At 38.0% G+C, this 14,027-nt stretch overlaps 1 protein-coding gene and 1 non-coding gene across 4 annotated transcripts in view; one reads left to right on the forward strand and one right to left on the reverse strand.

Moving 5' to 3' along the window:
• Positions 1 to 3,860: 3,860 nt before the first annotated feature.
• Positions 3,861 to 14,027, reverse strand: part of eogt (EGF domain-specific O-linked N-acetylglucosamine (GlcNAc) transferase) — a 13,977-nt gene continuing 3,810 nt past the window's right edge. Inside the window, exons 7-17 of one of the 3 annotated variants that reach the window (XM_037975300.1) lie at positions 12,921 to 13,027; positions 12,536 to 12,639; positions 12,109 to 12,201; positions 11,310 to 11,381; positions 9,699 to 9,785; positions 7,443 to 7,505; positions 7,048 to 7,109; positions 6,838 to 6,957; positions 6,328 to 6,430; positions 6,020 to 6,173; positions 3,861 to 5,229 (exon numbers count right to left, since the gene is read on the reverse strand). In XM_037975300.1, the coding sequence (XP_037831228.1) occupies positions 6,027 to 6,173; positions 6,328 to 6,430; positions 6,838 to 6,957; positions 7,048 to 7,109; positions 7,443 to 7,505; positions 9,699 to 9,785; positions 11,310 to 11,381; positions 12,109 to 12,201; positions 12,536 to 12,639; positions 12,921 to 13,027 (958 nt within the window). In that variant the 3' untranslated portion in view covers positions 3,861 to 5,229; positions 6,020 to 6,026. Of the gene's footprint in view, positions 5,230 to 6,019; positions 6,174 to 6,327; positions 6,431 to 6,837; positions 6,958 to 7,047; positions 7,110 to 7,436; positions 7,506 to 9,698; positions 9,786 to 11,309; positions 11,382 to 12,108; positions 12,202 to 12,535; positions 12,640 to 12,920; positions 13,028 to 14,027 lie in introns of all 3 variants that reach the window. The other 2 variants (XM_037975299.1, XM_037975301.1) reach the window with 2 other exon arrangements.
• Positions 13,750 to 13,821, forward strand: trnae-uuc. Its single transcript has one exon. It is a non-coding gene; the product is annotated as a tRNA-Glu (tRNA).

Below are 14,027 nucleotides of genomic sequence, written 5' to 3' on the forward strand. Positions count from 1 at the left end.
CACACACACACACACACACACACACACACACACACACACACAGACCACCACCACCAAGATGTTAAACCGAATTTAATCACCGCAGCCTCTCCGTTACGCACCAGGAGACAAGCCTATCAATTATTCCATCCCAGAATATTCCGGCGTGTTGATGGCGATTGATTGTTCTGCGCTGTATTTGCAGTCATTAAGACTTAGAGGAGATCGAAGTCCACTAACGACCCGAGGTGAGAGGGATCCGATCCGTTCAGATGTCTCTCTCTCTCTCTCTCTCTCTCTCTCTCTCTCTCTCTCTCTCTCTCTCTCTTGTGTTTTTGTTGCCAGCGCTGCTTGGCCACACAGTGCACCCGGTGTCAACTAAACAAGCAAAACTTAACAAAAACAGGGGGGCACGCACAGTTTTTAGTACTACCCCCAAAGAAGGATGCCTTTATAAAGGATTTAATAATGCTTTATAAATACGTTTGTTATGAATTTGCTTTACAAATCAATAACAATCACTTTTAAAACAGTTATAAATACACATACAGTGGGGCATTAGACTTGATTCCCAGTCACGTTCACACTTTCATGCATGTGACCAAAACATCTTCTGTGAACCAGGCTTACAAAAACCCTAACGACCCTCAGGGGGGAATGGAGGGGGAGTAATTTGCATGCGATTTCAACTTGCTTTAAAGGAGCACCTTGTTGCATTGTAAAAGTTTGGAACTACATACAGTTTTTTAAACTGAAAAAGCTCCTTGGATGAGAAGTGAAACATAAAAAACTAACTCCAGCTGCCTTCTGTTTGAAACTCCCAGAAGCTATAAAGCCCCATTCATACACTGAAACAGGCTCACTATTTGACATGATCAAGTGTCGTACTTTAATTCATTCAGGTAACAGTGATTTATTGTTTAGCTTAATTTTTAACTAAATAACCTCACACACCAAAACAAACCTTGTCCATACAACTGCTGATAAACTAAACAACTATTGATAAATGTTTAATATTTAAAGTCTAAGTTATGGAGAAATGAACAGAAGTACAGCACTTGATCTTGTCAAAAAGCCACCCTACTTCACTGTATGAGCTGTGTTATAAACATATTTTATAAATGATTGTTAAGGCTTTATAAACTGTTCACAAGCCAATTAATAACCTTTTTAATAAAGCATTAAGACATCTTTCATAAGGGAGCCCTATTGGTAAGTAGTTGCCAGTTTTTGATTTTTTTGATTTTTTTGTTTGTTTATTAAATTTGTGTGGCTCTGACCTCAACATCCGTGGAGCTCATTTTTTTCCACCAAATACAATGAAAAAGAAACCAAAAACGTGAAAATGTGTTTGTTTTCAACCAATAAATCTTTGCTTGAATCTATTACAAATCGATCAGTTTGAAGTGGGAACAGATTAGGCATTGATGCAAGAGGTGAGGAGCTCCAGGTCTCAGCACCACGGACAGCTCCACACTCTGAGTTTAAAGCTTGGAGGCAAGAACATCCAAAAGTATCGTTTAAATGTGTAAAAGGGAATAAAGGCTGATGTTCTGTTGACTGATCCTGTATCTGCGTGTCCCAGTGGGATTCGGGGGAGGGGGGGGGGTCTTTTCTATCAGCTAATGGAGGCAACAACCTGCAGCACTTATCTCATCTCCTCCTTTGTCTGATAGTATCAGTGGAAACCGCATCATGTGACGCAAACACTTTCCCTGATGCTGATGAACGGCGTAAAATTTAATTTACCTGTTTTTATACATTACAGAGCCATCTTAAAATGATTTTAGATTCTAAACAGAAATGGCATGTCAAAGGCTACATAATCCTGCTCATGTGTTGTGGTTTTGTAGGGAGGCGAAAGAAGAAAAAAAAAAAGTTAAAATATGGGCTCCTGTTGTGTCGTGTAACATAGAAGCAGGGTAATAGATCTCATCTGAAATTATTTGCCCAGGGGAGTGAAAGCATAGGAGTAATATCTGCTCACAACTTGAGGTACATTTCTTGCTCTTAGATCAATATTCTTACATTAATTCCTCCTGGTTTTTTTTATTATTATTATTCATATATCTGGTGTGTAGATGTCTGGAAAAGTGGCCAAGTAAGATGAGCAGACTGTGATAGATTTTATTCAGCAGGGAGAGAGAAGTGTTGTCTTTAAAGATAAACATTGGATTATGACAGATAAAGGAAGAAAATGCAAAGAGACACGACTGCAAGATCAGGACAGTAATCAAGTGTGGCTGCAAAAATAAGAACCAGAAAGTTCAGGCTACATTCAATTCCTCTCTAGGAGTTTTACATTTTTAAAGTGAATGCCTGCTCGACAGAATAAAGAGGACTCTGAATGCAGCTTCCTTCTTCAAGACTTTGTTGGGAATCTTTCCTGGAGCGCTAAAACCTTTATGAAGGACAAATAAGTTAACTAATTCCACATTTCTGCTGGAAATATGACAGCCCTGATGGAAATCTTTCTAACTGAAACAGAATCAAGACCTGAGGCACAAAGTGGAAGGCCTGTTAGTTCAGAAAATGTAAAAGCATCCCCACTAATTAGGCTAATGTACACACTATATGCCTCACACCTTTAATAACTATAGTTTCCGATGCCTTTTTTTACTCTTTTGCGGATTCTCCTCCAAAGCCTGATTTGGTCATCTTATTCACACTCTGTAAGAAGCACAGACTTATTGGTTCCTCTGCTTTTTTATCCCCAAGTAAAGAGATTCTTCATTTCTTTACGAGGTCACTGGCAGCAACCCGAGCAGGGCCATAAATAGTGTCCATCCCAGACGGGCTCGGTGTCTGTCAATATCCAGAAAGTTCAAACACAACATCCGCACAGGAGCCCCACTGCTGACAGCAACTTGGCTTATAGAAGCAAACGCCACTGAAAAAATAAACAGTATTCATAAGACCTTTGGGGGTATTTTTGTGAATCCATTATTTTTACAGTCAACACCTCGGAGCTCAGTCAGTCATGGGCAGTCAGAGCGCAAGACTCAAGTCTAGCCTGATGTGTGGTGTTGTACTGCCCCCATGTGGCCTAGACTAGTCACTGTCATGCCTATAATTTTTAATTCAATTTGAGGTCATGCAACTTTATTATGATGACAGGGAACACAGATCACTTTCTCCTTCTTACATCCAAACTCAGAAAACAATAAAACACCAAACAAAAAGCCATGTGGCATCAGCAGGAAGTGCTAAAACAGGAGGTTAGACCTAAAAAAAAGATTGATTAAACTATGACAAATTAAACCATTGATGCTTGATGTGGCCTGCACAGAAAGGAACATGTTTAACTTTTTTTCTTTCAAAATGTCTTTATTTCAAAATAGTATGCTTCTCTTCAAATTCAAATTGCAAACATTTCAAGCAAAGTCAAAAACTAAAGAGGTCACAATCAGATAAGCAGTGTTATAGATAAACACAGTGCCTATAAAAAGTATTACTTCACCCCTTTTGATGTTTTATGTTTTTATTGCCATCATAAATCAACCATGGTCAATATAAATTGGCCTTTTTAAACAATATAAGAAAAAAAAAATACTTTTGTCAATGTTAAGTTTATAAATGTGACGGTGACTAAATGTGACTGTATACTTACCCCTTTAAAGTGACAGTCTTAATTTGGCAAATGGCATGTGGAAGACCCTGTGGTCGAAGGTTTTCTTCAACAGAGTCTCTGTTTGCCACTCTCCCATAAAGCTCAGACAGGTGAAGAACCAGGACAACAGTCTCTCCCATCTGACCTGCTGAAGCCTGGACCTCCTTCAGAGAGCTCACAGGTGTCTCGGTGGTCTCTCTCACTATTCTCCTTCTTCATGATCACTCAGTTTGTGAGGACGACCTGCTCCTGGTAGATTTTTTTTTACATGTCCCATATTCCTTCCATCCCTTGATGGATTTAACAGAACTTTTTTCCATCCCTAACTTGTACTTTTCAATAATCTTTTCTTTTTTTAAAGGGAGTGAATATTTATGCAACATATTTTACATTATGTACATTACGTATTTTACATGTACATATTTTTATTTAATTGATATTACTCCCTGGAAATTTGATTTCATTTTGAAACTTGATTTTTTTCTATTTTATTTAATTTTTTATTTATGTAAAGAAGGCTAATTTATATTGGCCATGATGGATTTATGACAGCAATAAAAGCAGAAAACATTCAAAGGGGTGAATACTTTGTGTAGGCACTGTAAAACATCACAGAGAGGCCCAAGCAAATAATCCGCAGATAATCTTCAGACTGCTTAAAGACACTCCTGTGTGTTCTATAAAGACCATTTTCATTCATATAAAACTCAAAAGGACTCAAAGGGGGTTAAAAACGCAGCAGACAGCAGCAGTCCTCTCATCATTTTACAAACTTGGCATGGAGTTTTCTTTTAAGTAAAATACAAAATAATTTGTGCCTGAACAAGAATCAGCATAAAACGCTATTTTAAAAAAGCTAACAACTGAAATTAGAATGAAATAAAAGAAAATCATGTAAATAAATGTCTTAAAAACACCAAAAACAACACCAAAAAACAATACTAGAGTGTTAGGTTTAGAGTGTTAAACGTTACTTGCCCGTTACTTTTATTTTCTAGCAGTTCCTAATATTGATGTGCATAAACAATTCACAAGCAGTGAATGGTGATTTCAAAATAAAACGCATTCTTTGCTTTTGGAGTGACACAGTCGTCCTCGATCGGTGACTTTTTAGAGGTTCAAGTGTTTGATGAGCAAAACTTAACCACATTATTTCTTTAAGACGAGCAGGAGTGTTGACGTACAGGGACTGATGATAACAAACACAAACAAAAAATTGTGCAAATCTATTAGTGCTCAGAGTATGTGTTGTGGATGACTCAGCTACTACCACACCAAATCTTACCTCAATATATGTGAAGTCCACTGAATTATAACTATTTTTTGTCTGCTAAAGTCAATTCGCTGTGGCAGCTAAAAAAAAACAAACAATAAATAAATACAAATTTACCTGACAGTATTTCTGTTTATCGCTGTTTCATTTTTAAGATATTGTGATGGTATTCATCTATCCATCCGTTTATTTTCTGCCTATCTGTGGTTGGGTCTTGGCCTCTCCATGGTGACAGTTTCCAGCGCTTCCTGAGGGATCCAAAGGTGTTCCCCGGCCAGAGAGAAGAGATAATTCCTCTCAGCGAGCTCTGGGTCTGCCTTGGGCTCTCTTCCAGGAACCCTTCAATAGGAGGTGTCCCGAATTGTGCCTTCACAGGGAAAAAACAAATAAAATAATGAATTTACCACGTTTGTTACCTGCGATCCTACGTGGGAAACCATGTGACCAAATGGACACGTGACAAAAATCCCACAGACAGCAAAACATGCTTCACATGTTAATTTGACACGTTTTCACGAGTAAAACCGTGTGATTTACCACAGGTGAAGTTCATGTAGTGTTTCTGTAGGGTGATAATATCAATAACATGAGATATTTTTGCCATTTTAATTATACAATAAAAATCTTTTGCCCGACTAATTGCAGTGAAACATGTTGTGAAACCAACAGAGTACAAGTACACACTATTAGACCGGTCTACAGTGGGTGGGCTCAGAAAATGCAGTTTGACTGTCAGCAGCTCCCATCAACGTGACACTGATCAAATCAGACAAGATGTCGCATGTGAAGGTACGCCGCAACAGCTGCTCATTTGCTAACTTTGACGACATGGAATGAAGTAGCCGCAGCGAGGTAATGAAGAAACATGGGAGACATCTTATTACTCTCCAGCTGCTTCAACTGCTCACACTCTTTAACTGATCTGACACTAATAAAGATAGTAAAAGCGATTCAAACATTAGGTGTCACCACACTGCTTTATTTGATCTTGATCTATCAAACGAGCAGACAGGCGGTGACAAATATGGCAGAGTGTGGCTGGGATGCGCCGAACAATGAGGGAACTTTTAAGAATGTAGTTAAAATCGCTCTGCCAACATGGAACACGGACAGGTCTTTTTCATGTGAAAACAGCAGGGTTTTCCTCAGACACTCACAGATGCTCTAAAGTTCATCGTGACGGGTCCCACGCTGCCATTTGGGATGATGTGTGACGTAATCAGCTGCCTCCAACACAATACGCATGAACTCCCTCACATCAAAGGAGTAGTTAGTAAACTTAGGATGGTCCCCAAGGGTAGGATGGTGACCCTAAATAAAATATGAAAATTACATATGAGGAGGTATAACTTTGCACATTTTCAGCGTGTTTCATATGATTGCACATAATGAACCATGTGTTTGAGTTCAGAGGGTCTCAGCTGAGCTCCTGGGCAGCCAGCGGCTTGTGCGGGAGGTTGCCTACCTTGTCCTGTGGGAACACTTTGTCCATTTTCTGCCAAGTCACATACTGAATGCCCCGCAGACGAGCCAAATCTTGATAGCAGCTCTCATCCTGACAGTTATATCTGAAAAGGACAGATGCAGACACTCATCTCTGATTCTCTTCTGCCTGCCACTCAATCTTGCCCTCAATCTTCCTTTTTTCCATCTCTCTCATTGTATGTGCTTCGCTCTTTTGTGTCATTCACGAAAAAAAATCCACGCCACACGGGCAGCCGCGCACATTCACACGCACACGTTCCGATGAGCTTCCCTGCCAAGGCTCGCCAGGTGTGATGAACGCCTGATTAATTAGGCAGTTTTTCACATTCGTACACCAAGTGGTTGAGTGGTACTTTAAAAGCAGGATGCCGCCAAAGCGACTGGTCTGTTCTGTGCTCCACAGCCTCTCCTGATGTTGAGTCTCTCGCTCTCTCTCACACACACACACACACACACACACACACACTTGAACAAAAAAACTGCCACTCACAGCTCAAAGATGACAGCCCAGTCAGGGAGGAAGAGTAGGTGAGTGAGACCGGCCCCGTGCATACCGATGAAAATGTCAGAGTTGTGGGTGATCCTCAGTTGCTCAAGGAAGGGAATGTCCCTGAAAGACATATGTGGAGTTACGCATCTCTCATTTATTTCTAAACACAACTGTCCCATCTCTGAACGATGTAAGCAATCCATAACTCACTTGTATTTGTAGTCCACCACATTGACCTCCAGCAGAGGCACAGTCTTGAGGGCATTTACGAGCTGTAAAAGAAAAAAAAAACAAAAAAAACAAACAAGGGGACATGTTCTGTGATCAATGAGAGTGCAAACAAATATGGGCAGTGACTTTATAAATCACAATCTTTTTCTACTTGCACTGTTTATAGCAAATAAGATTTTAAATAGGCACTTAACGGAGGTAGACGGCAAATCAATGACAGGGGGAGGTGCAGGGGATGGGGGAGTAGAAAAGCTGCATGCATTAAGGGAGAAGAAGAGAAGGAGGCAGGAAGAGGAAGAAAGAAGAACCACATGACGAGAGAGAAGTGAAAGATAAAATAGGGGAGGAAGAAAGGGGGTTGAAGTCACCTCCACCTGGTTAAGTATTCTTCTGTATTCTGTGCTGCGCGCCAGCAGGGTGACACGAACACGCCCCTCCTGAAAACAACAGTGAACCCAATAATCAATCAGCCAAGGACACAAAAGATAGGCTGCTTGGAAAAACATGCCGCTAATTCAGAATCGCCCGAATAATTCTACATCAAACGTTTCTTATAAACAGCAAAGCGGACGGAGGAAAATGTCTGAATTCACATTAAAAAAATCATTTCTATAGCAGAAACCTTTTTTTTCCCCTTCCAACTCCTCTCCTAGTAGTTTGAACAGCCAGTGAACAGATTACTTTTGTTTCTGCAGTCTCTACTGCCACCTAGTGTTCAGAAAGTGTATGCAAGTGTTGTAACAAAAGGGAACGAGCAACAGAAATCATACAAAATCAAAATTAGGTCAGCACAATTACAATAACCCATTGCAGTGAAGACCCGAATTACACAACCGAGCAGCAAAATGAACATTTTCATCAGGTACTGATCTAATTTCTAATATCTGACAAAAATAAACAGAAAAGTGCCACAGTAAGACCACAGTGATTATGCGAGAAGATAACAGAGGATAACAAGGTGAATAACTAGTACACAATAGAGGATAGCAGCAGCGTGAGTCACTCTTTAGGAAAAAAAAAGGGTGATTGTCTAACTGATTCCATAAATCTAATGATAAAAGAAGGAGCTGGAGAGAGGGTCATGACCAACGAGACCACTTATACAGCTGCTGGTATCATCAGCAGCCTCATGTTTCACTGCAAAGCCTCTTAGCATGAATAGCCAATGAGCTGCTCCAGACGAAGGAAGAGGTTATCGGGATGCTGCCACTTGTCATCACTTTAAACTGGGCATCTTAAAGAACTGACAGTGTACTGATGCATGTGTGATTTTAATACTGGAATACTTATGCGGTAACAGTTACCCAAATTTATCATTAAGATCCCTGATCTACAAAGAAATGTGGGAGTAGGGAACAACAGCTGCTTCCACTGCTCTCTTACATCTCACAGTTTACGATCTTCACACAAGTGTCTGAAGCCTACAACACAACAACCTGATGCTCAGGAACTCAAGCTTGGTAAAAAACTCCTAACTTAACAGTTTTTAGCAGCAGGTTTGATACAGCAGAGAACATTTTTTGTGGAATACAGTCCTTTCAGCATATAAAAAAACTCTGTTTGATAAGTTAAATGCATTATTTACAATGATCATCATCTGCCACTGAAGGCAATGGTGCAGGGGTGTCAAACCCAGTGATGCAAGGGGGCCAAAATTAAAAAATTGGTCCTAGCCAAGGGCCAATCACGATCAATATTTATTAAAAATTACATAAATCAACCTTGGTATTAGAAGAATTATGTCAAATTATTTATATAGAAATATCAATGACCTTTTCCCAGTTACAGATTATACAGAATTTAGAGCAAACAAACTTTAATGAACACAGACAAATAGATCAAACTTCAAAAAGCACATCATTAGCAGTCATTTCATACGCCTCACTCAGCTTTTAAATGAATTTTTTAACATTAAAACAGATTTTTTTAAAAAGCCATCAACAAAAACCTGATCATACAGAAATTAAAACCATATATTGCTGGCTTATAAGTCACTGTCAAGAGAAAACTTCACTAATTAGGCTCAGTTTTTTTTAAGCACAATAAGAATCAGAAACTTGATCTATCCCAGACTAGAGGGCCGGACCTAATGAAATCTAACCGTTATCTTATGGGCCGGATAAAATGTTACAGAGGGCCTGATCTGGCCCGCGGGCCTTGAGTTTGACACGTGTGCAAAAGTGGAATATGGTTTTGCCTGTGTCTGTTTGTCTGTACTGTTCGCAAAATAACTCATGAACCACTGGACAGATTTTAATGAAACTCTCAGTAATTAATCACTGGATGTACATCTACAACTGATGAGTTTTTGGAGTTAACCCAATTCAAGATGGACCCCAGAGCTAATCAACCTTAGGCAGCACAAAAATGATCTAATCTACAGATACTGAGCTAAAGTTTGAGGTGGTAGTAGCTGGGAGTCATCTTCAATACATACTATTCTTGCAAGATCTTGCAATATTGCATGGGATCCCGCATAATATCATTTACAAGGTTTGACTAAAATTACTATAACTGTCACTTCTCACCAAAAGATAATTTTAGACTAACACTCAGGCATGAAAGGCGGTGGGTGCTATGCATTCCTCGAAGAATGCTAAGCCTTTATTCCTTGAAGATGGTATCCCTACCTTCAGTCCATCCTGAAAGATGTTCAGCCGATGCAGAACGTGCTGAGAGAAAGCCCTGAACATTCCTTCTGTGTAGCAATCAGAGACCTGCAATCAACACAAAACGTGACGGGTTCATTTCCTTCCCACATACAGTTCACTCTTCATATGTTCAGTAGCAATCATTTATAATAAAGACACATATTGTCATAATAAGGAATATTTCTTATAAAGAAAATGTCTTTACAAGCTGAAAGAAAAAAATTGAAGGCTAATTGATTCTGACCACAGCATTGGATGCAGGTGAAAAACATATTCAGGAGTAGGAATTAGACAACTGTCAACATATTTCCTTGTCTCCAGGAAATGAATTTTATATGCGCCAGTGTATTTCTCATACTCAGACTCCTGCAGAGCAGTTCTAAATGTGAACACATGAATATAAACATGACATATCCGGGAACGATAATCAGCATCAGCTTGAGGCTGACCGAGCAATGTTTCACAGCTCAAGGCTGGAGCCACGAGACAACACATATTTATATGGTATCATCTTTATAGTCATTACCTTGGAATTATCATTTAAATAACCTAAGCACACTGGCTCCTGCTGATGTTTTGAATGCATCACATAAATGCTGGTCATAAATAGGATGTTTTTCACTGAACTGGATATAATTGTGCTTGTGGTGAAAATAGACCAATGAATAAATATAAAAATTGTATAAAAATTAAAATCCCAGACGGTGCTTCCATTTTGGGAACTGTCGCATGTGAAATGGAACAGTGTGTGTTTGTTGTATATTTATGGCTGTGTGGAGGAAAAAAAAAAGTTTAAATTGACTAAAACTGAGTTGTACAAACAACAGCTCACGCTGTCATCTTTATGATGATTTAAAGAACATGAAGGCTTAATAAACTTTTTTATGTAACACTGACTGATTCATTTTCCAGTGTCTGTTTCTCCAAAGGTATACTTGGTTATTATGTGTCTTTAAATCAAATGAAATTCAAAATCAATTAATAATTACACTTATGACTTTACTCTTAGCAAACATTTATTGGGATGACGTAAGATCTTAAAGATGCTTACTATCTCTGAGATATGAGGAACAAGATTAGTGACCAGTGACCAGTGAAAGGTCTCTGCAGAGAGTATTTTCACAGTCTTAAATTTTGATTTATCATTGATAGACAAAGCACTAAAAGCAAAGAAAAATGACTATACTCCTTCACAACTGAAGCCATACAATGGAAGTTGCCAAACAGAATTTTTATATAAATAAATTGTTTATCATGTGGTGTACATGTAATAAACAAGTAATGAAGGAGTGTTTCTCTGTTGTCGCTGCATAAAGGTAAACCTCGATCATAAAGTCTCAGTCTACAAGGATTTTTTTTAATAACTTGGTGATTTTATTTTATCAGATAATTGTAGGAAGGTAAGAGGAACAATCTTTATTTCTGAATGTTTTTAGACAATGTTTTGAATTCTGTACTTGAGTGGTATAGACAACTGAAAGTAAACACTTTTATTCTATTATTCTGACAGGTTGATTCTTCAAAATTCACCAAAAACACAATAAGTAAAACACACGCATGTATGTACTGTATGTGTGAAGGATAAATTACCAGAGGTGTGTTGTAAAAAAGTCCATATCTCATTCTTGGCAGAAGGGAGAAGAAGCAATCTTTGAAACAAACCTATTGAAAAATGAGAATAGATCAAAAAAGGCAGCCATTCAAAACACAATATTTTAAGAGGTTGTTTTTGTGGTTAAAAAACCCCCAGTAATATGTGGTAATATGTGTATTTAATTAAAGTATTTGCTTTCAAAGGGACTGACAAACTTGACATGCTGGTGTAGATTCTCAGACATCCAGGACATGGCAAATCGAAACTAACCCTAACCCAAAACAACTGGGCTTCTAATCTGTAGCTGAAGATTTTTTGCTTCCCATCCCGGAAGTTTTCTCAGTTCAAAACGTATTTTCCGGTCTATAAGGCGCACTTACAAGCCTTCAGTTTCTCAAAAAACAACAGTGCACCTTATAATCCGGAGCGCCTTATATATGTAAGAAGTCGTAATGTTTTAATACGACTTTGGTATACTACAAAGCCGCACCGCTTGCAGCATCAAGGCTCAGTTAAAGTCGCTTTTTGTAGCGTTATGAATAATGTTTTCACTGATTGACTGATTGAACCTTTACCAAACTGTGATCTCCCAGTGTGTACCAAACAAAGACTTATGTGTCACGTTACACCCTTAAATTATATATTTCTTATCTGTTACACATGTTTAGTTGAATTCACTCACTGCTACAAACAAACTTCGAGAGTAGAAATAAATTTAAAGGACTTTTATAGGCTACTAATAAATAATTAAGAGTGCCTTATGGAGGAGTAAAACAGAAATGAGGTTGCACCCACTCTTTTAGAGTCATAAGTCTTCAAATGGATGATGTCAAACTCTGTAAAGGCTCTCCATGTTTCACTGAACAGGTCCCCATAACCATAATAACTCTGGGAAAAGATGCAGAAAAGAAGAAAAGAAGAAAATTACTTGATCTACCATTCAAACAGACACTCTCTATCAACATAAAAAGTTTTGTTTGTTATTGATAAACAAATAAAAACATAAACAATTACAAAATGTAATAATCTTTTAACATTGAAGTGCAGATTAAGTGATAAAGTGCAGATTAAACACACTGTCCTTAAAGTGATTTGTGATGACAAACTGAATTTGATAAGCTATATTTTATTAATTGTCCAGTTTCTGCTACTTAATCATAAAAATACAGTGAACTAAAAAGTCTACTTGTTGATAAAACGGTATGGGGAGATTGGTACCCACCGTATCCCACATGACAATGTTGACGTCTGTGTTGAAGGAATTATTAATGTGCTGGGAGATGTAGAGATTGACAAAATCGCAGAAATGGTGGTACATGTTCACCCCTGTTAGAAAGAAAAAAACAAGTATTATGTGTACCATAATACTGAGCCAGAAAGAAAGAAGAAAACACTCTGGACTTTCAAAATTCAATCAGTTTTAGTAAAGTCCTTAGTGGACTGACAGCTGTTACATACTGTGAACATAGAATGACTGATGAAGCACCTTTTGTTTTTAGCATCAATCTAAGTTTGCACAGATAAACAAAAGTAGTATTTTGTTTTTTGTATTCTGTATTAAAAGTAAAAATTTCCTAAACTGAGTCAGACAAATCTTTATTACTCACCAGCATCAAGTTTCATAAAAACAGTGGGTTTTTCAATAATGATGTCACAATGTCCATCTTTTATTGGATGGAAGTCCAGTTCTGTGTATGTCTGCAGTTCAGCATACCTTTAAAAAACCAATGTACAAAGTTAACTGTTTGAATCTAAAGATAAAAAAGGTGCAAATAAGAATAAAAGGAATGAAATGGGCAAAATAAAAAGATTTTCTTGTTTAAAAAAATCATTTAGATTTTCTTACATTATCAAATCTGTGTGAATAAAATGAATCCTGTTATAGGGTACGAAAAAAATCTATGCTTTTATGATCTATGATTGTATTACCTATTGTACAATATTATGAAACAGCTAAGTGATGTGCAATTAAAAAAGCACAAATACAAATATGTGTCTTAAAAATCTATTAACTCTGTCATTTGCAAAGTGGGGTACACAATACATAAAATGGAAAAATGGTATATGACTACAATATCTAGAGAAACTCAGAGTCTAAGATGACACTGTGCTTACTCTAACCACCATTCATTTAAATTGGTGTGTTTGTTTGACAAAACAAAAAAAGGAAAAAAACAATTACTTTCTAAAGTTCTTAAACAGTTACCGTACAAATTCATTTAGTGTTTTCCAGCTTTGCCTTGAATTGCAATGATTCCAACAAATACTAAACATGTTAAAACCGACATATTACGACAGAATAGCAATCTCACAGTTCCCTGTTGGTCTAGACGCCAGGATGTGGCGCTTTCACCACGAGGAAGTTTCAGGGAAACTGCTCACCAATGTTTGAGCTGTTAATACTGCATGATGAGGACACTGAACACACATGACTGTTCCCTGGTGGTCTAGTAGCTAGGATTCGGCGCTTTCACCGCCGCGGCCTGGGTTCGATTCCCGGTCAGGGAAACTTCCTTGTGTTTTTTGCCCAGTCTTTACAAAAACAAACTGATCTTGGCTTTAACAAAACATTGCAGTGATTTACTGTCTTTGTAATGTGGTAAAATCACTCAACTTGTTGAGCATCAGGAAAACAATTGTGGACAGAAGCTTTAAGATGACCAGCTTAAGAGTGCATCTTGATTTCTCAGACTAGTTTGAATCAACATGGATGT

The sequence above is a fragment of the Kryptolebias marmoratus genome, linkage group LG4 (genome assembly GCF_001649575.2).
Source record: "Kryptolebias marmoratus isolate JLee-2015 linkage group LG4, ASM164957v2, whole genome shotgun sequence".
In the NCBI taxonomy this organism is placed as follows: Eukaryota; Metazoa; Chordata; class Actinopteri; order Cyprinodontiformes; family Rivulidae; genus Kryptolebias; species Kryptolebias marmoratus.